Source organism: Crotalus tigris, unplaced genomic scaffold, assembly GCF_016545835.1.
Source record: "Crotalus tigris isolate CLP2741 ecotype Arizona unplaced genomic scaffold, ASM1654583v1 scf7180000024337.5909745, whole genome shotgun sequence".
NCBI classification, from domain to species: domain Eukaryota; kingdom Metazoa; phylum Chordata; class Lepidosauria; order Squamata; family Viperidae; genus Crotalus; species Crotalus tigris.
Genome location: NW_024100507.1, coordinates 3401591 through 3428326, shown reverse-complemented (window position 1 = coordinate 3428326; position 26736 = coordinate 3401591). Strand labels below are relative to the sequence as shown.

At 39.3% G+C, this 26736-nt stretch overlaps 1 protein-coding gene across 4 annotated transcripts in view; it reads right to left on the bottom strand.

The window, feature by feature from the left end:
- Positions 1-4763: 4763 nt before the first annotated feature.
- RGS9 (regulator of G protein signaling 9) overlaps positions 4764-26736 on the bottom strand; it is a 53171-nt gene continuing 31198 nt past the window's right edge. For 3 of the 4 annotated variants that reach the window (XM_039325525.1, XM_039325526.1, XM_039325523.1), the window contains 9 exons: positions 25743-25805; positions 20918-20947; positions 17937-17998; positions 14854-14967; positions 12892-13007; positions 11596-11683; positions 10911-11049; positions 8362-8447; positions 4764-6170 (listed from right to left, as the gene is read on the bottom strand). In XM_039325525.1, the coding sequence (XP_039181459.1) occupies positions 5993-6170; positions 8362-8447; positions 10911-11049; positions 11596-11683; positions 12892-13007; positions 14854-14967; positions 17937-17998; positions 20918-20947; positions 25743-25805 (876 nt within the window). In that variant the 3' untranslated portion in view covers positions 4764-5992. Of the gene's footprint in view, positions 6171-8361; positions 8451-10910; positions 11050-11595; positions 11684-12891; positions 13008-14853; positions 14968-17936; positions 17999-20917; positions 20948-25742; positions 25806-26736 lie in introns of all 4 variants that reach the window. The other variant, XR_005554533.1, reaches the window with a different exon arrangement.

Below are 26736 nucleotides of genomic sequence, written 5' to 3'. Positions count from 1 at the left end.
ACTTCCTTTCAAGAAAAGCAAAAATGTGGTTTCCCCTGCTTCCCATCCATGTTTTCAATTCACCTGGTATTTTTGCTTGGTCATTTTGAAAAGAAATGTAAGTGTTGCTGTTGCAAAGATGCCATTTGTTTTCACATTTAACTGTTGCAATTATTGTGCAGGTGGAATGATAACGCTTGGTTTAGACCCCCAAAGCCAATGACCCCCAAGATAGGACAGGCCCAAAGCAATTCTAAACTGCTGCAAAATACTTATGTAGAAAAAAAAATTATCTGGCAGATAATATTGTGGCAGAAGGAGATGCCTCAGTAGCAGACTGCAGTGATTTGAAAAAGCTGCTCTTAGATAAATTTCTAAAAAAGAAAAAGAATTCAAATTAAAATGATAAAGGTAAACACATGGGGAAAATAAAACCCTATGGATGGAGACAAAGACAATGAAAGACACACAATGATTATTTCAAGTTCTAGTTTTATTTCACTAAGGGAAATAAAATGGGAAAAAAGTATGACAAGTCTGAATAATAAAAAGACAACCATTGCTTGTAATTAAAACAAGGCAAAGCACATTTTATTTTTAACAGAAAACAAAAAGCAGTAACAGTATACATCTTATGGATTGTATATGCTCACCAAGCGACAATGGAAGACAGCATGGACAACAACATGGTTTCAACTGTTTTATTTAATTCCTAGGAAATGTTGTATTTTAATTGTAAAGTCATTCCACCTGAACTAGAACATACCCATCATGAGCATACCATTCTTCCTATCCCCATTTGCTTTTGAAAATACCCCACTGGTGTACAGTGCGAGTGGGGTCCCCTCCAGAGCTGTCTGCCTCCTCTAGGAGGAGCCATGAGATGCCAGAGCACCACAGCCAGAGTGTGGCTTGATTGGCTGGGTCAGACCATGTGGTTTGGAAGCCGACAGTGGCGGTGGGAGACACATAAACATGGAGGTTATCTTTCATGAGAGGGTGAGTGAGCCTTTTGCCTTCCCTTACAGAAGGTGGGGTATGAGATTAAAAAGAGACGAAGCAAGAGGAAAGAAAGGCGGCAGGCAGGTATTATTATTAATAATAATATATATTAATTTTGTATTGGTCAGATGTAAAGGTGGACCTACAGTATGAAGTTTAATCAGATCTATTTATTAAATTAAAGGTAAATTAAAAGTAATCTGTTCACTGACAAAGTTTCAACTTTAATGTGTTTCAAGTCAATATCCATATTAAACTCCAAATGTAAATTTTTCCACCTTATTTGACAACTTCTTAAAAATAATTCAATCTTTTACAGGCAACCAAATTTTGTTTTATTGGGCCAATTTCATTCCACATAGAAAGCTGACATTTCCACTCATTAAACTAAATGGATATGCCAATGGTAAATGTCCCAAAAGATTAATAAAATGCCTTCTTGTAATTTAAAGCCACACAGTGCATGATAACATTAATAGTATTAACTTACCTTGAACAAAATCCTAGTCTTTTAGATACACTAAAAATTGAAGGGATTTTTTTTCAACTACAAAGGTAAACCTTGTAGGGTAGGCAAGGTGGGTTGTATAACGTGTGTGAGTTCCAGCACCTTTTTTTTTTTTTTTACAAAAAAAGCACTGTATATGCATTATATATATATATATATTACCACACACAAAAATTGGGTGGGCTATCATAATTGGGTGGTTGTGGCTAGGAGGGCATTTGAACAACTTCAAGTTGTGCACCAGTAACGTCCTTTTCTCACTGGAGAAGCTCTCATTTCAGTCACTCATGCCCTGTTCATCTCCTTGCTGGACAACTGCATGGGACTACCCTTGAAGAGTATCCAAAAGTTTGCATTGGCACAGAATGCAACAGTGGGACTTTGGGGTGCCCTTAGGGAGGCTCATGTAACACTTCTGCTACAACATGAGCCACATTGGGTGCCAGTTTGCTTCCAGGTTAAATTCAAGGTATTGGTCATTACCTTTAAAGCCCTTCATGGTATAGGGCCACGATATTTGAGGAACTGCCTGTCCCAATTACATTGACCCATTCCAGCCAGTCAAGCAGGGTGGGCATCTATGTAATCCATCAGTCAAGGAATTTCAGCTGGCGGGGTTCAGGAAGAGGGCCTTCTCAGCTTCTGCCCCTGCCTTTTGGAACATCTTACCCCCAGACGTGAGGAGAAGCCTCACTCTTCTGGTTTTCCATGATGGCATAGAGCCCTGGTGGTACAATGGTTAGAATGCAGTATTGCAGGCTAACTCTGCTCACAGCCTGGAGTTTGATCCTGAGAGCTCAAGGTTGACTCAGCCTTCCATTTTTCCTAGGTCAGTAAAATAAGGACCCAGATTGTTGGGGGCAATAGGCTGACTCTAAACACTTAAAGAGGGCTATAAAGCACTGTGAAGCAGTATATAAGTCTAAGTGCTATTACTATTGCTATTTCCAGTTGAATGTTAAGACCTGGCTTTGCTAGTTAGCATGGCGGGGGACGTCTAAGAATATGATGCAACCTTGGGGATGGCTGCTGGCTTGAAGAAACTTTTCCTGCCTTGTTAATCTTTTAGCCTTTTCAATTTTTAACTTTGGTTTATATTTTTACTTGTAAGTTTTAAATTGCTCTTAATCCTGTTTTTAATCTATGCTTTTTATTCATGTGTTTATATGGCTTCATTATGAGGTTGTAAAATTCGCACTTAAGTGAAATGGGTGATGCAGAAATGGAATGAATGAATGAACGAATGAATGAACAAACAAATAAACCCAGCTGTAACCTAGCATAAAGAATCTGCCAAAAAGACCAGGCTGCTAAGAAGCTTTTGCAAACTGGATTGCTCCTTCCTTGATACTTCTACTTCGGGAGCAATGTATATTTATGCATCCGTCTCTAAAATTTGGTTTCTTCATTATTCTTAGCTGGGGAAGCTGACTCCCACCTTGCGCCCGAGACTTCCAGCCTAAGGCTTGTGAACAATGCAGACATCTCTGTTGGGGTGGCTGGCAATTCCTATGGTTATAGTATGCTAGAGGCCATAATCTATTATTAGTCTTCTTTAAGATATACTCAAACATAGGATATATACCATACATTTTCTAAATACCTAATGTATTACTAAAGAATCTCTGAAAAGATTCTAAGGAGCCCTGAAGTTACCCCCCAAAGACTTCCAAAACATTATTTTGGTGTGTTATATAGTTACAGTGTTGACCTTTCTAAACAGATAGAACATTTTAATTAATCTCCATAGTTGCATTTTCAAAGTTGAGAATCTCATGAAGCTCTGCCTAAATTATAGCAGTGCTGCTGGGCTACATTTAGATTTCTTTGATCTAACAGAAATTATCACTCCGAGGATTGTTTTAAGATCACATCCTTGGTATGTTCTCATGGCCTTTTTGACGATGGTATTCTAGTTCTGACAATATCACAGAGATTCCCAAGCCATTCCTTGTATTTTGTAACCGATGATGAAAAGCAGTCACACAAAAAAGGTCAAAACTGAAAGTCAACCTAAGCCCAGCTAGATCAAATGATAGAAATAGTATCTGCATGACTGAACTAACTTCCTGAAAATAAATGAAACGTACTGAGAAGTTGTATGAGCCTCAGTTCCACTTAGTTGTTCATAAACCACTGAAATATTTCAAGCACATACTGACTATGATTAATAGCTGTAGATTATTTAAACAAAAGGTCAGCCCTCCAATTCATCTTCACCTTTCTGCTGGACAAGCATTTATGTTTTGCTGAGGTTGCTCATAGTGAATGCAAGGGGAAAAAATACATTTCTTCTGGCATTTCCAATCACTTCAAGGGCTTTTAACCTCTGCCTGCTTTGAGACACATGGCAGTCAAACCTCCATGACAGGCATATACAGATAATTCTTGTTTTATGACATTTGGGATCATAATTTCTGCTGCTAAGCAGGAAAACTAATTACATGGAACACCAATGTAAATATAATACTTTCAGAAATTACAAAAAAACCCTGCTGTCTAAAAAAACCCAACAGATACTGTATTGTCCTGCATGTACATTAGAAAGCTTCTTCTTATACTCCATTATTGCATTCTTTGAGACGAAGTAAAATAACTCTTCTGCACTGAACAACCAATAGTATTTAACCGTGGAATTTGGTGACAGGTGTTAATCTTATCCATTAGAGAGCATATCCTTTAATCTATCTATATATTTATATTATTAAAACTCTCCTGTTTGTCTGACCGTAACCTTTAATTGCACAAAACAGAGCATCATAAGGTAATAATTTTTGAATCAATGGACATCTAATGGGCTAACTTAAAGAATGTATCCAAAATTCAGGACCCGTAACTCCCTTGGGATTGAAATTTTTCAGAGTTGTGACTAACTCAGTATCGCAGACATGTCAAACACAAGGCCCGCGAAGTGGTTTCATGTGGCCCGCGAAGCGATCCTGGAAACAGTGAGGGAATGGCCCCCGCTGCCTTGGCCCTGGCCCAGGCCGGCCGGGGGCCAATCTACAATTTTTGGTGGCCATCTATGCTGAAATGCATTCAGTCTTAGCTCTACAAGGCCGTCTAGAAACAGCAAGGAACCAGCCCCTGCCGTGTCGGCCCCACTCTCTGGGTGCATGTTGGGGAGGTATCATCCTTTGTGAGGAATAAAGAAGTGGACCATCCTTGGCGCTTGCCCCAGTCCCATCCCCTTCGCCAGAGACCCTCAGATCTGTCCCACTCCTGCCCAGGCCCCCACAGGCACCCTTGACACGAATGATTTAGAGCTGGTCATGCCCACCCAGTAGGCCACACCCACTCCATGCACGCCCACCCTGGCCACATCCACCTGGCCCCCCGAGGGCAACCGCAATGCTGATGTGGCCTCAATGAAATTGAGTTTGACACCCTTGCTGTACCGTCATACTGCTGCATTGCTGCAGCCAGCTATACCCATGTGATCGTAATTTTCAGCACTCCTTGCCAGCTTCTCACAAGGAAGGGAATGTGAAGTTGGCAGAAAATCAAAAGACATTCTCTGTCCTGCTGATTCTTTACCCGCCTAGGGTCATTCTGTTTCTCTGTTAGGGTAACGAAATATCTCTGAAATATTGACTCAACAGGTTATGAGTTGTCTACTATAAAATACATTTGTCCAGTGGAATTGTAAAAATCCACTAAAGGCTTTCCTTTAAATGGTAACCATGCAAGCAATTAAGCATCTGAGCACCTAGGATCTTTAAATTGTTTAGGAAATCTGAAATATCTGTCCCAAAGAAAGATGCTATCCTATTACTGCATATTAACGTGGATCGTTCTAATTAAACCTAAAAAAGAATCTGTACATTATCTGCAAACATTTTCTAAAGTGAAAGTAAAACACAACCCATCGTTGGTCAATATAAAACCATTCTGAATAGGAAAAGACGATTAAATGATATTAAGCGGTTATACCATAAAGTAAATCTGGATTATGCACCATCATTTAAATGTGTCCACTAATCTCCTTCCTCAGGGCCTGCTCCTTATCAAATTCCTGAGTTGTTCTCTAGGGCAATGACCAGATAAGAAGATTCTGATCTGGCTGATATATTGCAATAGGATTCTTCAGCCTTTTTTTCTTTTGTTATTGACAGGCATAGAGAGGCCAGGAAGCTGGTTGCCATGGCATCCAGTCTTTGTAGTGTTTGTAGAAGTGGGAGGGAAGTTTATAGAAAACATGGCGTAAAGCGAGCTGATCTGATATGAAAAGCATCACTGCCACACTCGTAAGGGGACTTTTTTTTGCCACCTGTGTTCTAGGATTCTGTCATCAGCAAGGGCTGATGAAGGGACACTGTTCTGGATACCATGGCAACAGCCAACTGTAGATGGAAGGAAGGCAAGGAGAGAGATTGCTAATGATGAAGCCCCAGTGGCACCTGCAGGCCAGGAGGAGGTAATGCAGCCCTACATACAGCCAGCATCCTCCTCCTGGCTCTGTGGCTTTTCTCCTGCCATGGGCTCTCCAGCCCTATCGGGACCCTATTTAGCAGGCGGGGCCTCCTGCTTGAGCTGGCTTCTGCGATCCAGCTTGCTCATAACCTGGGTGATGTCCACGTTGGTGGCTGCTTCTGTAGCTTTGGCTTCTTCCTCCAGCTGCCTCATGAGGATGGGGCTGGGACTGGAGCGCAGGTGCTTGCGGGCAAACGGATTGTAAGAGCTGAACAGGAAACAAATCAAAGCCAGAGGGTCACTATAATCATTATGATCATTATTAATTAACATATTTCTACCGCCTTTCAATAAAGGGATGGAAAACTGCAAAAGCGCCTTTCAGGTATAAAACCAATCTACTACAGATTTTAGTTCACAAAGGCTCATGTCTCTTAATACATTTGTTAGTCAGAAAGAGAACTACCGTATCAGGATTCCTATCATAGAGTCCTCTCTTTTCTCACAATGTCTACAATTAGATTTAAGTTAATGGTGAATTATTTGTCCAACTGAATTCAGCATATGCCTCACTGTCTCGAGGCAACCCAGTCTAAAATTAAAACAAGGTGGAAAGAGCAATTAAACTCAGAAAGCCTTTTTCATGAAAACCTATCCAGAATATCCAGCATTTGTGTGGGTTTGCATAAACAAATGCACAAACATTCTGGCCCTCATCCAAAAATGTTGGAATTGCATCAGAATGGGAACTTCATCACTTTTCCATCTATCTAAATTTTACACTATTATAGAAAATTAAGAAATGCTCTAAAATAGAAGGGAGAAAGAAAACCAGCAAAACCCTTTCGGGTTAACAAAAAATGTATTTAACACTGATGCAGATCTATAGTTGGTCCCTTTTATTGCTCATTGTAAATATTTACTGCAATAAACAATCCTGCCATAAGGATTATAGATAAGTATTTCAGAAAGATGCTGACCAAATAGTATTCTACAAGCTCAGTATTCTGCAAAACTATGAATAAGTATCTTTTTTGAACAGGTAGTCCTTGACTTACAACTTTCATTTAGTGACCATTCAAAGTTACAACAGCACTGAAAAAAGTGACTTATGGCTGTTTTTCTTTGCAGGCTAATTCTGCCAACTGCCAGGAGCTTGATCCTGACCGGCTCAAGGTTGACTCAGCCTTCCATCCTTCTGACATCGGTAAAATGAGGACTCAGATTGTTGGTGGCTATATGCTGACTCTTTAAACTGCTCAGAGAGGGCTATAAAGCCCTGTGAGGTGGTATATAAGTCTAAATGCTATTGCTATTTTCATACTTACAACTTTTGCAGCATCCCCATGGTCACAAGATCAAAATTTGGATGCTTGGCAACTGGCATGTATTTATGATGGTTGCAGTATCCCGGGGTGATGTGATCACCTTTTGTGACCTTATGACAAACAAAGCCAATGGGGAAGCCAGATTCACTCAACAAAAGCGCTACTTACTTAACAACTGCAGTGATTCATTTCACAAGTATGACAAGAAAGGTTGTAAAGTGGGGCAAAAATCACTTAACAACTGCCTTGCTTAGCAATGGAAATTTTGGGCTCCATTGTGATTGTAGGTCAAGGACTATTTGTACTATTTTAGTATGTAACACACTTGGCAAAATATGTTCAGCAAATGTATTAATAAAATCATGATCAATATAGTTGGATCTAACTAGAACGGTCTTTCTAAGAATTAGAAAGTTAAAGTTAAGTTCACTTAATTCTAGACTGATCTTTAATGAGATCTTTCTCATCCTATTATATGTTGAGGAATATTGGGAAAATTATCGTGATTGTCAGAAAGCAGCTGTCATGATTTTTCACTGCTTGCATATTGGGACTGTGCAAAGTCTTTGAAAAGAATACATTCAAAATACATGCAAAACACCCCTTTTTGAACAGGCATGTCTTTTCCAGGCTTGCATGGCTCCTTCAGAAGCCAATTCTGTCTCTCCTACCACGTGAAGCGGCCAGGCATGTCTATACTGTCTTATGCAAATGATGCAAGTTAAATATATACATGCTATGTTTCATTGAGATGAAATCACTTCCAAAGGCTATTAGGGAAGCATCTAACTTCTAATTCTATGACATCTTAGAAATGTAAAAAGGATATGTGATTTTCTCTCTTTTAGGTAATTTTCATCTTTTTTCCCCTCTTATGAAATAGTTAGGTAAGTACTAAACATTAATATTTAAAAATATTTACTTATTATTAACTTTATTTGCTGCCAACCTCACGATTCATGGCGACTCTGAGTGGCATGATGTCTGTGATTATCAAACTGGAAGTCAGACATTTTTTCCTCAGGGAAAGAGCACCTTAAATTGTGCAAATGTATAAATAATAATCATTTTCCTTTAGTTCCTAATTTAAACCAACAATGAAGAAATGTAATTAAACCTCAGATGACTTGCCTTTTTTTAACTGCTTCTTGTGGTACAATTGCCTTGGACAACATTTCTTTGTATACCGGAGACTTTAAATAGCGACCATAAGAATCCTACTAGGGAAAAGAAAGGGAAACTGGTAGTTGTAGATTGCAAGCATCCTAATTAAAATCATTTCTCTATACAGCTGTTTAGGAGCCAAAGAGGCTGAGAATGGAGGCATCAAGAGAATATTCTCACCAAGAAGCACAGGAAAACATCTCTTCTCAATGTTAAATATGCATCCTGAAAAACCACTGGTTAAATTAAAGCTCATATGGTTAGAATTCACACACACACAAATGAACAAAAAAAAAAAAGAGGCAAGGAAGATGTTTTCTCAGATGCTGAAATATACACCAGGGGTTGGGAAAGACATTGTCTATTGTTGTTGGTGTTATTTTCTATTGAGCATTGAACCCAGAGCCGCTATTGCAAAATGGGTGGACATGTAAATTGAGTAAAATAAAATGAGTAAATAACAGAACAATTGTGGCAAAAGAAAGGTAGTACCAATTATAATAGGTGCCTTGGGCGCAGTCACGAAACAACTAGAGCACCACTTGAACACCATCGGCATCAACAAAATCACCATTTCCAACAGGCTACCTATGTACATGTACCCTACAAGCAGGTTATGTAATAATAATTGGATGAGTCATACTAATATATCAGACTTTTCCTTTGAACAACTGGAATGCTGAGCAAATCATTTTTGTTTCTTATGCTGCTAAAACATGTAGTCATAAGATGGAAGAAAGGAATGATAATGGTATACTAAAACTTTTGGGTAACAACTTATTATGGTTGGTCACAGTCAGCCATATGTTTGGATTTGGCATTTTTATCCACCTATTGAGTCCTTCCCAAGGATTTGGGATAGCAGACATTGTTGTTTGATGATGTGAAAGGTATAGCAGAATGTAAGCTGTTCCAAGTAAAGCTGCCTTTTGCAATTGACGGATGGTGATTTTGTCAATGTCCACAGAGGGGAAGCTGGTGTGAAGGACCACAGAGAGGTGGCAGTTTCACAGATAGGAAGGAGCACATTCCAGAAAGGGGGTGGGGAGGGACAAGTGGCAGCACATCGAGAGGTGTAGGTAGGAAACAGAGAAAGGAATCTGGATAGATTCCCTAGAATCTCCCAAGGTATATCTGCCGGGCTGACACTAGCAAGGATTTAGTCTGGCAAGATTCAGTCTGAAATATACAAGCAAAAAAAAAACAAAACAAACCAACAACAACAACAATCCTGAACTCGGGCTGAATTATTCCATGCTGTTCCTGGGCTTAACCTGACATGAGCTAAAGTCTGTTCTATCCCATTCAGACACTGAGTTAAGGCATTGACAGCTTCACCTGTGCCATTTGGGGTTGACAAAGAGAGATGAGTATCAGCAGCATATTGATAATACCATACCTCCAACTGGTGGATGACCTTATCTATGGTGTCATGTACAAGGTGAAGAGAGGAGAGAGCATCAAGTCCTGAGGCACACCACACAAGAGGCTGCAGATGTAATCTCTCCTCATTGTCTCCAACTGGAACTGACTACTGTACTAAGGAAGGAGATGAACCACTGGAACCCACTGCCTCCTACTCCTAACCCCCACAACTGGTTCAGAAGGATTCTGTGGTCAATAATATTGAAAGCTGCTAAGGGATCAAGGGGTACTTGATGTACCACGCCCATCCTGGTTCTGCTGAAAGGTCAACAGCAAATGCGACCAGCACTGTCTCTGTAATATACCCTGGCCTGAAGCCACACTTAAATGCTTCCAGAAATCCGTTTGCTCTAAGATCCTCTGAAGCTGTCATCAGGCACCTTTTCCACAATATTTCCCAGAAAGGGGCGATTGGAAACTGGCCAATAATTCTCTAACAGGGAAGGGTCCAGAGCTGACATCTTGAGGAGGGGGCTTAGCATTGCCTCTTCAAGGCCGATGGGACCACCACCACCACCACCACCTGTCAAAGAGGCTGAAATCACCACATGAACCCACACTGTGTTCATCTGTCCTAACAAGGAAGAAGCTGGATTAATAGATATAAGGACTTTGTCCACTTCAATGCCCAGGATATCTCCTAAAAAACTGAATTTTCCTCTTGAAAAACTTATCTTTGTATGGAAGTCATTCACTTTATATAATGAAAATTATGTGGAATCAACCCCAAATTACACAGGATCTCACACAGAGATGTTCCAATGTGTTTTCTTTGGAGCAACAAGGAAGAGATATTTGTCTATATCTAGGTGTGTGTATACAGCAGGGATCCCTACCCCCAGTCCGTGGACCAGCACTGGGCTGTGACATGCCAGAAACTGGGCATCGCAAACAAGCGAAGCCCCATCAGTGGGATGCAGGCAGCATACAAAACCATGCCCCCTCCGGTCCGTAGAAAAACCTCTCTCCACAGACCCAGTCTCTGGTGCCCAAAAGGTTGGGGGCTGCTGGTATACAGTATATGTGTTAATATCTTTTTTGTTTCCTTCAAAAATATCTAGGTAGCTGGAATGGAAATTCAAATGACCAACCTTTTTCATGAGCATGTAAATATGAGTCTGTGCAGCATCTAAGACATAACGTTGAGGGTTTTTGAGGCCTCTGACTGTAACGCCCATAGTGGTGCTATCGATATTAATCCACCGTCTTGCTCCTGGAGCCAAGAAGGTTCTAGAATTGAAAATTATAAGGAGGAAAAATAGTTAATAAAATCAGGGAGATGGGATTTTTTTTCCCTATAAATAAAATGCTTTTTTTCTTTTTTGAATATGAACTGATATTGTATCAGTTTCATGTATCTCAAATATGTTAATAACCAATAATATACAGAATTAATATCACAGAAGATAACAACTATCACTGGAACCTTAACATATTTTCACCATCTCCAGCTGACATTTTTGTTAGGCTGTAGACTTCTTTGATGAAAAAAATATCAAATTTTACGGCTAGCTGACCAAAAATAATGTGGGATAACAATCAAATAAATAAACAAGACAGAAGTTTAGGAAATAGTAGAATTCTGAATAATAGCCTGATACTATTAGATTCTATTGTTGGACACAGTTCTTTATTTTCATTATAGTATGATATGATTATATTCTTAGAATGTATTCTCACTGTCATTCCTTTCACTACTTAACCACAAAATACTGAAATGGAACTAAACAGAACAAGGAAAGTTACTAGAAAGATTTCAAACTAGAATATGCTCACTTGTAAATTTCTTCTGCTTTTTCTTTCACTTTGGATTGATCTCCATACTTCAAATCTTCACAAGCTTCCCAAAATCCCAGATTCTCCCCTGAATTAAACAGGAACAAAAAACAGCATTTTATTTATTAAATTTATACACCCCCTATCTCAGAGGTCCCCAACCTTTTGGGCACTAGGGACCGGTTCCGTGCGTGGTTTTGTGTGCTGCCTGCATCTCAAGGATGGGGCTTTGCTTGTTTGTGCGGCCTGATTGCTAGCATGCTACAGCCCGGTACTGGTCCATGGACCGGGGGTTGGAGACCCCTGCCCTATCTCATTATTGGCAGCAACTCTGGGCAACATTTTATGATATCAACTCTTGTAAGACAATATTAAAAACAGAATAATGTAAGTCTAGAGTGACCATACTAAGACCATAAGCAGACTTCTAGAACATTAGCAGAAATAATTTTCCTGACCCCACTCTCCAAATCAAAAAAATTTCCCATTACCCAAATGCTATAAACATGATAATTATTTTCCCTGGTATATGGCCATCAGATTACACCCTATTTCAGTGATGGCAAACCTTTTAGAGACCGAGTGCCCAAACTGCAACCCAAAACCCATTTATGCATTGTCGGGTGCCGGGTGGGTGTGGCCCATTGGCTGGGTGTGGCCAATTGGGTAGGTGTGGCCCATGGGGTGGGCATGGCTGCGGTGGTAACGGCAGACTGGGTTGGATTAAAAAGTTCAATCAATCAATTCCAACTTTGCAAGATCTTTTTTTTCCCGCGAAACATTGAAATTGACTGATTGATTGAACCCTTTTTTTTTTTGCACACGGCGGCAGAGGCCTAAAGCAAAAAGGTTTTATAAAACCCAGCTGAAGGCTTAGGATTGGGGCGATGGTGCGCGTGCCCACAGAGAGGGCTTTGAGTGCCGCCTTTGGCACCCGTGCCATAGGTTCACCACCACTGCCCTATTCTATTCATGAATGTCCCAAACCAGGGGGATTTGTAAAGGACAAAAAAAAAAATTAATGTTTTTGAGCCCTTTTACTAAACCACAAAGATTCTGTTGTGCCTTGAGTATAAAATGTCCTCCCCTCTCACAGACAAGGTCTATAATAAGTCACAGCTTTATTCTTGTTATGAATAGCTGCAATGTAATCTCATATCACCTTACAAATAATTAAGGGATTAAATCACTTTCTGTACATAAAATTCCTCTCTGTTTGCTGTGGGTGACATCAGTGACTTCAGATTGTATACAACACCTTGACATGGGGAAAAGCAGGCTTATCTTTATACCTACCACTAAATTCCTTCTTCAGGAACAGCTGGAAACTCTGACGTCCTTTGGGGTCCTTCATCAGCTCACTAAAGTTTAAGGCCCATTTCTCCACTCGTGCCTTGGTGGGGATTTCTACCCTGCCCAAAGAGAGAAAGTCTCCTTTAAATTAAGATTGATTTCATGGACCTGCCCATATGTTCATTTATAAACACAAAACTGTTTGTCCCTGAAATCAATTCTTTTGAGATTTTCTATTTTGTTTTGTGTTTTGACAGAACTGAGAACTCTGCCTACTTTTGACTTATTTTTCCTCTGACTTCTAATGTATTATGATCAGGACAAGTCAGGATATTACAAGTAAGTCAAAGTATCCCTCAGGTCAAGCTTGACTCATAATTAACTACAGGGACACGGAAATATTATTTTCTTACCAGAAATGTTGTTTTCTTAGCAAAAAAACAAAAAATGTTTATCATTTTCTGACAACACTTTTCCAGCTTCCCAGTCTAATCTATATTCTGTGATAGTAGCCAAGCAGTATCTAGACCAGTGGTTCTCAACCTGTGGGTCGGGACCCCATTTGGGTCGAACGACCATTTCACGGGGGTCGCCAAACAACACAGTCCGCCATTTTTTCCCCCTTTTCCTTAGCTGTACTACTCCCTTTTATTCTATTGGCTTTTGAAAGCCAATAGAATAGACTCTCTTGAATAGAGTCTAATTCTATTGGCTTTCAAAAGCCAAATAGGAATTGTCCAGGCTGTCTCTGCCCTGCTGAGCCCGCCAAAAGTCCCATTCTGCAAATGGTGCTGCACCAGTTGAGTAATCCTCGACTTACGACTGGTTGAGTAGTCCTCGACTTATGACCGGTTGGGGGTCGTGGCATTAAAAAGGTTGAGAACCACTGATCTAGACCCATCCTTGCTTAACTTTTTCAAGCTAGCCAAAGTTGGCTAGGTATTGCTATCTAAAATAGCCAGTGATTATGCATTGTAATATTTATTAGGATCATTATAGAAATGTATTTCCCTTTAATTCAGGCAATTTCTTCACTTTGTTTGTTATTTTTGATTTTTCTACTATAGATACATTTTGGAAAATGCACACTGCAGACAGATGGAGTAAATTTTGTGATGGCATCTGCAATGTGTATTGATAAGATCTTCCCACAGATAAGCATTAAAATCACCCATTCTAAATTATAATGCAAATTTAGAGTTTACATTTGTCAGAATGTTTATTCAACTAAGAAAGGTCTCCTCTCCTTTCCAAACGCACAGCCACAATTGACAAAATAGAAAAATGAAAGAAAGATTTCACCAGGTTTCAAAAAGTGGTAACTGACTACTTCTATAGCACCCACTATTCTATTTTGCCAATTTTTTTCTTACCTTCTGCTTGCTAAAGCAGGCAGAAAAATAGGAAACCATAATATGAAAGAAAGAAGCACAACAGCGCCTTCTTGCTTTGCCTTAACACTAGAGCAGGAATGTCTCTAGATAAAATAATGTAACTTCTCCTGCCTCCACCTTAGTAAGCAAGAAGAGGTAAAAGGTAAAGGTTTCCCTGTCCAGTTGTGTCCAACTCTAGGGCATGGTGCTCATCTCTCTTTCTTGAGCGAGGGAGCCAGCGTTGTCCGAAAACAATTTCCATGGTCATGTGGCTATAGGCCAAAGGCACACACAGAAATTTATAAACTGAAAGTTGCTCTGATACTAAAATTGGACTGGAGGACGTCCAGAGTTCCTTCCAACTTTATTATTCTGTTCTGTTATTCTTTCTATGATTGCATGTATCCATCCCATCAAGCCCAAAGAAAGTCTGGAATGTTATAGGATCTCCTGCCATGAGCTGGGGGTTGAACTAGAAGACCTCCAAGATCTCTTCCAACCCTATTATTCTATGTTCTAAATCTAAAAGAAAAAAAGGAAAAGCAAGTAAGAGTCGATGTAAGTTAGGAGCTGAAATAAATGCAATACGTACAGTTTTGCATTGAGTTCCCAAAAATCTACATCATCAGAAACCCAAGGGTTGCTGGGCAGGCATCCTGAGATTATAGGGTCATTGGAGCAGAACTGTTCACAGTACTTCACTATTCTGAAAATATTAGAGACAAAAAACAGGGAAACATCTACATGCAGTTATTAGTCCAGAATAAACAGATGAAATTAACATTATTCACATTTCCAATGACATCCCAGCCAGGAGAACATTTCACTGCTGATATGATGCAATCAGTAACACTTGCAGTTTCCTGGCTAGCGTCTTATTGATGTTCCAGTGATATCATTCTTGTATTGTTGGGGGTTAAGAGATATGGGGGGGTCTTTGAGAAACTGGCTTCCAAAGGCTAATTATACTACACTTGAGTCTCTGCAGGTAACAGCACTTGGCCAACTTTATCTGGACTCAGAAGTTAGACATGTTTGGGCCTGATTGCTATTTGGATGGGAGACATTTCAAAATACTACATGGCACATTCTTAGACTGTCCCACTGCGGAAGGATACAATGGAGAAGATGTTTGAATGCATGCCCAAACATCAAAACATCAGCCATAGAAAGTTTGCATGATATAAAGAAAGAAACTATCTTAATTTTATCCCAGATACGGCACTTCTCTATGTGGAAGATTTTTGTTTTGGCATGGGAAGTAATTCAAACATGGGATCCCTCACTTGCTGTTTGAAGACTAAGAACTGATTACATCAAATAATTTTCCTAAACCAGCTCATTGAGGATTGAACTGTTGACATTGGGTTTCTATTGGCAGATGCTTGGACTGGCAAATATTCACGTCCACCTTACATTTTTAAGACAGTCAAAAACCTGGCTAGAATTCTGACGTTGATATGCTGTAGTTCAGGAATCCAACTGGGATTTTCTATAAATCCTCCAAAGTACCTCCCAGCAATACTTGCTTATAGAAGCAACAAACACTAGCTTTGGTTTTTCTGAAACTCTATGGTAATTTCCTGCTTATAGATGTTTCAGGTGAAAATGATTATATCCACAGTAGTGCATATAAACTGCTTATGCACATAACTCCTGGGGCTGCAAGGTTACATCATAAAGAAGAAATAACAATTAGTTTAGGAAGTAATATGCAATAAATTCAGAATAGCTCCTCTAATTATGTCCCTCTCAGCTTACCACAATTCAGAAACAGGATGAAATATGCTGAAGTTGCAGAAAAAAAATAAACAGTACGAGTATTTTCAAGTATTGCTCCTAGCACAATTAATCAGGAAAATAAATTTACAGATTTTTAAAAAATGCCCAACATTTGATATGCTAAAAGAATAATAGTTGTGGCTTTAAACAAATGTATGACTCAGAATCTTAGATCATAGCAGAAATGAGAAATTGATCACTAAAGAGAATTCATATACAGATATAACAAGCAAACACAACCCTTTTGAACAGAGCAACATGCAAACTTCGTTCTTTTAAAACAGAAAATTCACAGGCACACTTGGAAAGTATCCTAATTGCTCTAAAATGGATTATTATCGTACAATACTATTCAATAACTATTTCTTTCAACAGGTAGGTGGATTGGAAATAATGCTAGTTATGAGTCAGACAAACAAGCAAATAATGGAAACCTCAGTAGTGTGCATGGTTTATTTTTCAGTGATAAGTTTAGTTAAGATTCCTCCCTCTCAGAAAAAAGGATTTTGTATGTCTATTAAGCGACGCTGCCCTGGAAAAACTTGAAAACTCCAACCCCATCTCAATCTTTTTAAGTAGCTTTCTGATGTACTCCCCACAAACTGGCAATTGGAAGTATGGAACTGAAATTCCTGTTCAGAAGACTAATAAGACTGTCCTGCTTATTAAAAATCCCAAGGAGCATCTCACAAGGTTACAACTATACATGTATGGATGCTGGGAAACGTGGGAAGGAAACCTGTGAAGAGAAGGAGGGATGTATACTTTTGTGTCAGAGATGCACCACTTAGGAGCTTGTTTGGATCAAGACGTCCAAAACATGACTTGCGCCCTCATCCTCTCACAATTACATTGCTGCCATACATTTTAGATGGGGTTACCCTCAGTACTGATTCAGACACTGTAGCTGGTCCTGAATATTAACAAAGGAGAGAGTCCCAAAGATGGTTTTTCAAAAGGCAACTGGACTTTCTTGTTTTTCCTTGAAGACATTTCGCTTCTCACCCAAGAAGCATCCTTAGTTCCGACTGAATGCTGGGGAATGGAAGGATTTATATTCCTTGCAGTTATCTGGCTGTTAGCACCATGAAGGTGGATCATTAGCTCTCTGAGAGTCATGGAGAGAGGTTTAGCAATTGACAGCTATGTTGAAGTTGCTACATTAGTTAACTATAAACCTCCAGATCCAATTCAGTCCCAATTTTAAAGTCTCACCTGTGCGCTTCTTTCTGAGAGTGCCTACTTCAAGTCCCCAACTGAGTGAGGTCAAAAGGATGGGGCCCAAAGACGTGCTTTCTTGGTTGAAGCCCCCATGCTATAGATCACCTTGCCTCCTTAAGTAAGGACAGCCCACCTATCCTCAGGTTAAGTTTCCCAAAACAACAAAACCCTTCATATTGTGGTAGGCTCTGGGAAAAACAATAGACCTGGATGCATTTATTTTTATGTATTGGTTTCTAATATTGATTTTAGTGTACAATCCATCCTAAATCATGAGAAGTTGATTAAAAGCTGTATAAAAAGGATGAGATGGATGGATGATGAGACAGGGTATGTGTGCATGTGAGGTACGAATATAAAGTGTGTTTGTAACTAAGGGACATAGAGAGGGGGAGAGAAGGAGAAAAAGACTATCTGAAAATGAAAGATGGAAACTTATGCAGTTCTCACTTAGTTATGTCCACTAATACTAGTGTGGCTTTCTTAAACAGTCACATTTCATTATTGAATACATACATCTGTTCCCTTGGGGATTCTTAAAAAAAAAACAACCTCCTCTGGATGAAGCTTAAGTATCATATCAAACCTTTTCTAGCTTTAAAAAGACAATCTCTGGCTCAATCTCTTGATGAAAAGTATTAGTTAAAAGACATACAAGATGTCAGAGCTTACCCTCCCAGAGAGACAGATGACTTTGTTGCAGTCTTCATGAGGGCCAGTTGGAGATACATGATCTGTAAAGACAGATATATTGTATATGTTAGCAGAACAGCAGATAATTGACTTCCAAGCTTTGTTCACTAAGAAATGAATTCTTGCAAGAGTGGGTCACACAATGTTATTGTTCCATTAAGATTGTGTGACCCACTTTTGCAAGAAATGGATACCCAGCAGGCAGATTCCTGAATTGTAGTTTAAGTCTTGATGAGGTTTATTGTCTAGGAAAGAAGAGAGATAAACTAAAGAGACATTTTATTACAAGCTCGTTTCCATCACCTGCCATCCCTGGCCCATATTATTCCTACAAAGACTACCACTTAAAAGACAGAGAAACAAGAATGGCCATAAAATCAATGGGAGGATTAGAGAAGTGTATAGTCTACTTGGAGGCACAACAAAAAGATTAACTTAAGCCTCGCATGTGGAGGGACCAATTCAAAAGACACTTTGGTTTTGAAATGATTGCAATGACAAATAATAGCACACTGATGTGAGTGAGAAGGAAGGATGGGGCTTAGGTAAACGTTCAGCCCTCAGCCATTTTGGTATATTATATAGATCAAGTGACTTTGTGTAAATGATATAGCATAAATGCACTCAATATAATCATTTGAAAATTGGGGGTCAAAAGAAAAAAAGTCAAAGGATTAGTTTTACTGTCAGGCAGAATACAGGCACTCCTCAACTTACAACCATCTGTTTAGTGATCATTTGAAATTACAATGGCACTGACAAATCATTTGAAATTACAATGGCACTGACTTATGAGCGTTTTTCACACTTACAACTTGCGGTCACATAATCAAAATCTGGATACTTGGTAAATGGGTAGTATTTATGACATTTGCAGTGTCGCAGTGGTCGTGCGATCCCCTTTTGTGACCTGATGGGGAAGCCACTTAACAACTATTACTAACTTACTTGTAGTGATTCATTTAACAACGGCAGCAAGAAAGGTTGTAAAATGGGGCAAAACTCACTTAATCACAGTCTGGCTTAGCAATGGGATTTTGGACTCAGCTGCTGTTGGAAGTCAAGGACTACCTCTAAAGTGATTAATAAGAATCAAATGCGGGCATCTGCGGAATGTGGGTGCAGATTATGAAACGAGCACCATCCTATCATGATGCAAATACTGTAGTGTATCTTACATACTTGTGCAGGCATTGCTGCACAAATAGTTAACAGCACGTTTTGTAATATAGTGTCACCATGTGTGTGTAGGGAGTTAAGGTGATGACCTTGGAGAAAGGAGGCAGAGGTGATATTTGCAAAAATATGCCTTAAGCCCAGGAAGCATAAGAATGAATTCTGTCAGGCTTTCAAGATTCTGTTAACACAGCTTATCTCAAAGAGGCAGAGTTCCAACCAGATTTGTGGAATCTCTTTCCTGATCTGGACTGTCTGGAAGAGCTGAACAGTTTGTCATCACTCTGATGTCATCATGGTTTGCTATGGATGCCCACGGAAGTTAGTAACCAATTAATAAATGATGGCCAGAGATGGAGTTGGAATATTCTACCTTAGGCCATATCATCTTTTAAACCAGGGCTTTTCAACCAGTGGTACGGGTACCACCTGTGGTACATTAGCAACTGGCAGATGGTACGCGACCATCCTAGAAAAATGGTAGCAAGGGAGGGGAATGAGCTGAACCGGTGGCAGCACCGCACAAGCCTGAGTGAGAGATGGCTGGAGCTGCAAGGCTATCAGGGCTCAGTGGAAGTGCCAGGATCAGTGACAGGCTCCAGCTGGAAACTTCTGTTGAGCCTTGAAGAAGCGCCGATCAGCTGGAATGTTGCAGCATCTCCAGGGTCTGGTGATTTACATTCAGATGCTTGGCAACTGATTCATATTTGTGACGGTCACAGTGTCCCAGGGTCGTGTGAAGTGACAAAAACCTGCTACAACCACCCAGCAGACAGGGGGAATAAAAACCAACCCCCCCACCCCCTCTGCCAATCCTCAACAGAAATGCTCACAACAATGAAAACCTTGGACAGGAGGAAGAGCGCCGCCGGGTGGGCAGGCAGGTGTCTTGCTTGGCTGTGGCTTGGGGGGCACTTTTTCAGTGCCATTGTAACTTCGAACAGTCACTAAGTGAACTGTTGTAAGTCGAGGACTACTTGTACCACTTTTTTCCTTTTTTTTTTTTTTTGGTCATCAAGTTTTTGACACCTTGCTAGGCGACTGGTGGTACTCAGATGTTGCCATATCCTAAAAGTGGTACAATGGGTGAAAAGGTTGAAAAGCCCTGTCTTAAGCCATTCTGAATGGATGCAAGGGAGGAAGCCCTAACTGGAAGAAGATCCCAGGACAGCAGTACAGATAGTCCTCGATTTATGACTGGTCATTTTGCAACTGTTTGGATTTCTGACAGATTTACCTGGGTGTCACTCAACAACCCAGATTCAAAATTCTGACCTTTACTCTCCTGTGGTCACGTGACCAAACTTCAGGCACTAGGCAACCGGACTGCATTTATAGCTGTTTGATGCAGTATCCCTTGGTCATGTGACTGCTTTTATGACAGCTTTGCTGAAAACCAACATTTACTTCCAGTTTTTCAGCAAACCAGAGCCCAGAATGAACCATTGGTTCATTTAACAACTGTTATTGTTATTTGCTTAACGATCACCTTAAAAGATTATAAAATTGACCCACTTTACATCCGTGATGAGTTATGGCTATGATGGACAGGCTCCATTACATTCATAATACGAGGAATACCTGTATTCAGTCTGTCTGAAAATGGAATTTGGAGGATATAGATTAAAACAAAAGCAAAAAGACTCCCAAGATTTTAACGTGCTCAAAAGGTGATTCTTGGCAATTTCTGGTTCGCTAAGTAAGATTTTTACATGTGCTATAAAATAAATATTCGTGCAGATTATAATTAACAATATACATTACAACAAATTACAATGAATTACCTCTGTCCTATATACATCAATTGTTTTTTTCTGTAAAACAAAGAAACAGTGCATTGAAAAGAGTATCACAGTCTGTTTGACAATTAAAACATTTAGATTAGGAACAATCCACTTCATCTAACAAAATGTGAAGAAATTCCATGGACTGACTGATTTTACTAAGTCTTATTTAGTAGCTAGTAATGCCTGTTTCTTCTCAGCTTGTATGTGTGTATGTATGTGTGTGTGTGTACATCCCCAAAAGTAAGACCTACCCCAAAAATAACCCCTAGTTTCGGGATGAGGCACTCACCTAAAAATCAAGCTAGGGCGGGGGGGGGGTGGAACTGCCCCATGTATTCCGCACCCGCTTACTTTGCAGCCAGGCCTCTCCTTGCTGGCCCACTTCTTCTGCAGTGTCTTCTGCAGCCAGGTCTGCATTTCTCAGTCACAGAAGGCCACTGCAGCTGAGAACTGAGCTATGGATTTAGTCCATAGCTCGGTTCTGCAAGACCTCTGCAGCCGAGAACTAAGCTATGGATTGAATCCATAGCTCAGCACTCGGCTGCAGAGGCCTTCGGGAAAGGCCTGACTGCAAATTGCAGGCCAGAATGCAGCTGCAGAATGAAGCTGCTCCTTCTGTCGCAGAATAAGTGGGCTATCTGGGCCGGGCTGTCAGTGCGGGAGGTGAGTATAAAAGACATCCCCTGAAAATAAGACCTGGTGCCACTTCTGGAGACAAAAAAAAAAGACCCGGCCTTATTTTCAGGGAAACACAGGTATATATATATATCTGTATGCATTTAATTACAGATCTATTGTAATGGAGCTAAAGTAGACTCATTTAGGACACACAAATTAGATTGTTCAACTTTAGTGGAAAGCAACAGGAAACAATATATTGCAATGTATAAACATTGGAATTAAACAATATCCGCTGTGGTTATGCTATGATTTAAATAGCTCCGATGATGTTATATGACATCCAGCAGCCAAGCCAGGGATTGAAGGCTAGAAATTATCTGGAGGCTGTTTGTACTTGCAGTTCCCTTTGAAGTATCATGCATGACTTTGTTTGAAATAAGATGATAGAAAGGGAAGGCACAGACTTTCAGGAAAAACCCTAAGTTTTGTGGAGCTCCTTTTGGTTCTATGAGTCTCATTCAAACACTCATTAGATCACATTTGGCAAACATACATAGCAGTTATTAGAGGCATGCAAATGTACAGCATAAGGTCTGGATGCTAATTTCCTTTCCTTTATTGTTTCAAAATCATTTTACAAGAGGATGCATTTCAGATAGAAAGGCAATTGGGGGGAAGGCCCCAAGTAAACTTCCTCACTTTTTTTGCCAGTTTTACACCAAAATTTTCCTTTCTTTTTTCTTTTTGCATGGGATTCAAATGCATCTCTTCTTTTAAGGAGAGGTAATTTTTCACAGACTAATACCACAAGATGATTCTGGGCCAGTCATTCTCTCTCTGCCTTGCCTACCTTGCAGAGTGCTAATGGGTATAAAATGCGGGTGTACGTCACCTTGAATTCTCAGAGACAATAAATAAGTAACATATGCTTTCAGTCCAATCTATAAAAGGTCACTTATTATCATGTACAACAGCATGCAACTTAGTCATAATGAGATTTACTTAATTCAGTATGACTGGATACTAGAATATTCATATATCAATAGAATCATATGTATATATTGTATTTTGCTCAGAAATCCCAGCTGTAAAGGTCCGAGCACTTTTTATCAGAAAAGTGCCACTGAAGGAAAATTTAATTCCAGTTAGCCAATCTTGCAGACCCAATTGAAATCTGGCCACCAGGGGTTGGTTTTAAACTTTTAATGGTATCTAAGCCCAAGCCCTTCTGAAATCTTGTTATACTCATGTATTGTTAGAATCAGATGTTGCTTCGTGCTACTATGCCATTTTTTTAACTTCTATCTATACTGAAAATATTTAAGACATTTACATCCCACTTTTTCTTAGAAATGAGAAAACAGCAAACAGAGGTACTAGTCTTTGAAACTGAACCCTATAGATTACTATGGGTAATCAAATGTGAAGATACAAATAGCACTTCAGAAAAATTCTGTTATACAAGAAACAAGCTTCAAGAAAATACAGGTGTATTTTGGATACATTTGCTTATTTAATATATATTTTATTTTTGTAGATACTGTTAGGTACTATTTTATTATTGTAGATAATGCATTATAGAATAGTATGATAAATCTGAGGCAGGCCAGTTTAAAAAATAATATAAGAATACAGTATCGCAATTAACCATGAAGGTTTTATTGGAAGTTATTTTTTCTTGCCAATTTTAAGAGTCACTTCTCAGACAGTTAAGAATTTCAGGAAACAGCTTTGTAAACAAACACCAGCAAGTTCATCCTTTATCAATAAAAAGATCCACCTTGTTGCTTGTATACAGAAAAGCCACTAGAAGGAAAAGACAAAAGTCTCTGTCCTCATGTCTTAGGAAAATAAATCAGTTTTAGAGGGAAATAGTTAAGTTGTTGAAATTTCTGTAATTTATCTATCTCTTTCACTTCAATAAATCTTTTTAAGACTACCGATTCATGCTTGGAAAAGGATGTGTTTGGTATGAGTCAACTGTTCAAGAGCCACATATCAATAAGGATATAAACAAAAGGATGCACAAGTCAAAATTGGCAAGTCTTTCAGGAAAGCCTGCCTGACGGTTCCTGTCAATGATCTTGAGGCTGTGTCATTGTATAATGGTTGTTGGGAAGATCTGTCTCCAAAAGAATAGGAAACCGTTCAGTCATACTCAAGACAATAAAATGGTGTGGCAGGATGGACACTACATCTGGCTTGCTTATGTAAACTATTTAATTTGTTAGAACAGTTTCTTATCCCACTGGACAGACTGCAATGACAATGAAATCCCAAGTGAGTTCCAGCCCATCAAGAAAGACAATATGGGGGCTAATTAAAAAAAAAGCTTACAGTTGTAAACAAATGTTTATAAAATAGATGAATTAAAGTAGATCCAACCCTCATTCCAGTTGATTTTCATTTCCCAGGCTTAAATATATAGCAATGAGTAAGGATGAATAGGATGAGATTCATCTTGAAATGACAGCACATTAGTCTTTTACAGGACAAGCAACCAAGTACTTCATAGAGAACGAAGATCATATACATCAGAGAAAAACAAACTAGAGAGAGAGAAAACAAAAGATAGAAGGGAAAGGTTAATTAACTATTTCATACATAATTTCTATATTTTCATGTTTATCTTTTATCTATCTAAATTTTTCCCAGAAAAAGCAAAAAGCACATACTTTTCATACATTCGGTACTTACTGAATCAAAGTTATATTTCCAATTTAAACTGCAATTATCCCTCTATTTTCTACCAGTTTTTTCATCATCGCATTACCGTATTAGTTGTTTATTCTTCATTTAGAATTAGTCTAAATGCAATCATTGATTTCAGGTTGTTGAACTTTCTGTTATTCCCCACATACCTAGAACTGACAGTTGAGCATAGCAAAACTCTTAATGACCAAAACGGAATCCAGAACTTTACAAGAGGTTTGCAGCTTCTGTGCAGTGATGACTGGAACAAAAAAGAGTTCTTCCCTACTAAGGGGAGCAGAGATTTTGAAAGGACCAAAAGCAGTGGGGAGGGGGGAGAAGTTGAAGGGAGAGTGTGGTGAAAATGATGCCACATATATGTCTTAATGAATCCAGGGTTAGGATTAAGTGTAGCTTGCCTTGTTGACCTTTTTCCTTTCAAGATCCTTGGGTTAATAGAGCCTGGTTCTTTTTTCAAGAAAGGTCTATCAACCACCTTCTCTTACCCGGGAAAAGCTAAGTTCTAAACTCTTGCATTTGTATGTCCTCCATGGCAACAAAGCCCACTTGCCACTGTGATTCCCTGCCTCTGAGAACTGCAGTAGTCGAGAGCTTGATCCAAAAGAGAGGTCTGTTAGTCCTGCAAAGCATCTCATGAAAATAATGCACGAATTGTCTTGAGGGGGTCTTTGGTTGGATGCAAGCCAAGCATCATCCAAGCCTCACCTTCCACAAGAGTTCCGCTGACTTATTAATATCTCTTCAGCCGCCAAGATTTTCTATCTCTCTTATGTCTTCATTGTCTGTGGAAAGCTCCGTGATGGGACTGGCATAGCCTGCTTAGCAGTATTATACAAATCAGATAGAGCTGAAATTAGGTACAAGCTTAGAAGGGCTTTATTCTCACAGAGCTCTGGATGCAGTCCAGATCAAACCAATAGAATTTCTGTTTCTATAAAATCTGTTATGCCTTATGAATGGATCCCATAGTGGGAGGAGAAGGAAAGAAAGAAGCAAGGGAGGAAGATAGAAAGAAAACTAAAAACCCTTTTGCAGAGAAAAATATATATGCTAAAACCTTTGTTTACATCACGATCAATTTGCACGCATGTTTTGCTTACCTTTGCTTATTTATTATTCCAAATTAAATGATGGTGGTCTATAATGGGAGATCTCCCATTTATTTACATTTCAATTTTTGATAGTCATAGGAGAGCTTGCTGAGTTTCGGTGGAGGGCCAGATACTTTGAATAAAGGTATAAATAAAATCTAAAAAAAATTCATTTGAAATGTTGGAACTATAATACCATAAAAAAGGGATCAACTAGTCTTCCTGATGAAGACCGATTCCTGCCATTCTTAAGGATCTTTTTAAAAATAAAAAGGCAACGCATTTATTCCATATACAAAAATAAATGTTCTGTAGCTGTATATTACTGAACCCATTTGTGTAAGTTTACAAGACTATAAGACTATAATTAGAATGTCATTAAGGCTTACCTGGTTTACCTTATTTTCACAAGGATCTGTGGCTCGGTCCAACCCATACTCAAGTGTATCTTGCATTCCAGGCTATAATATAGAAACAAAACAAAATGTAACAAAGATGTATTTATGCCATATTATTTTTTAAAACATTGATCTGTGTACAGGCAGTCCTTCACTTACAAACTTTCATTTAGTTCAAAATTACTACAGCATTGAAAAAGTGACTTAGGACCATCCCCCCCCCCACCTGATCTTTGCAGCATCCCCAGGGTCATGTGATCAAAATTGAGACGCTTTGCAACTAACATGTATTTATGACGGTTGCAGTGTCCCAGGGTCATGTGATCACCTTTTGGGGCCTACTGATAAGCAAAGTCAATGGAGGAGCCAGACTCACTTAACACTTAATGTGTTAGTAACTTAATAACTATACTGATTCATTTAATAACTGTGGCAAGAAAGGTCATAAAACGGGGCAAAACTCAGTTGCAGTGTCCTGGGGCCAAAATTCACTTAACAACTGTCTTGCTTAGCAACAAAAAATTTTGGGCTCAATTGCGGTTGTAAACTGAGGACTACTTGTAAAATAAATAAATATAGCCACAGTAATAGATGGACCACAAAAGATGCAGTAGCACATTTCCCTTTTCTATGTATCAATGCTATGAAATGTATCCATTGCTGCATTAGATAACTCATAAACAAGAGCATTTTTCTAGCAAAACCTGGGCAAGGGAAGTTGACTCATAAAAAAAAAGAAAGAAAGCATTGCCCATTGGAGAAAGGAAGGCTTTGACATAATAAACAGATTGGTGCTGCTATGACATCTGCTTTGAGCACAGCTGAGTTTGGATCTGCTATCTGATGTCTGCTGAAGTTGGGCCATCAATAATTAAACCTCAACCAGTGCTATCTTAAAAGGGGAGGGGGGGGGAAGGAAAACAGTTCAAGAAAGAGAAAGATCCAAAAGCAAGCCTGAGGTGATCAAAGGTGTTTCAGCAGGAAAGATGAACTG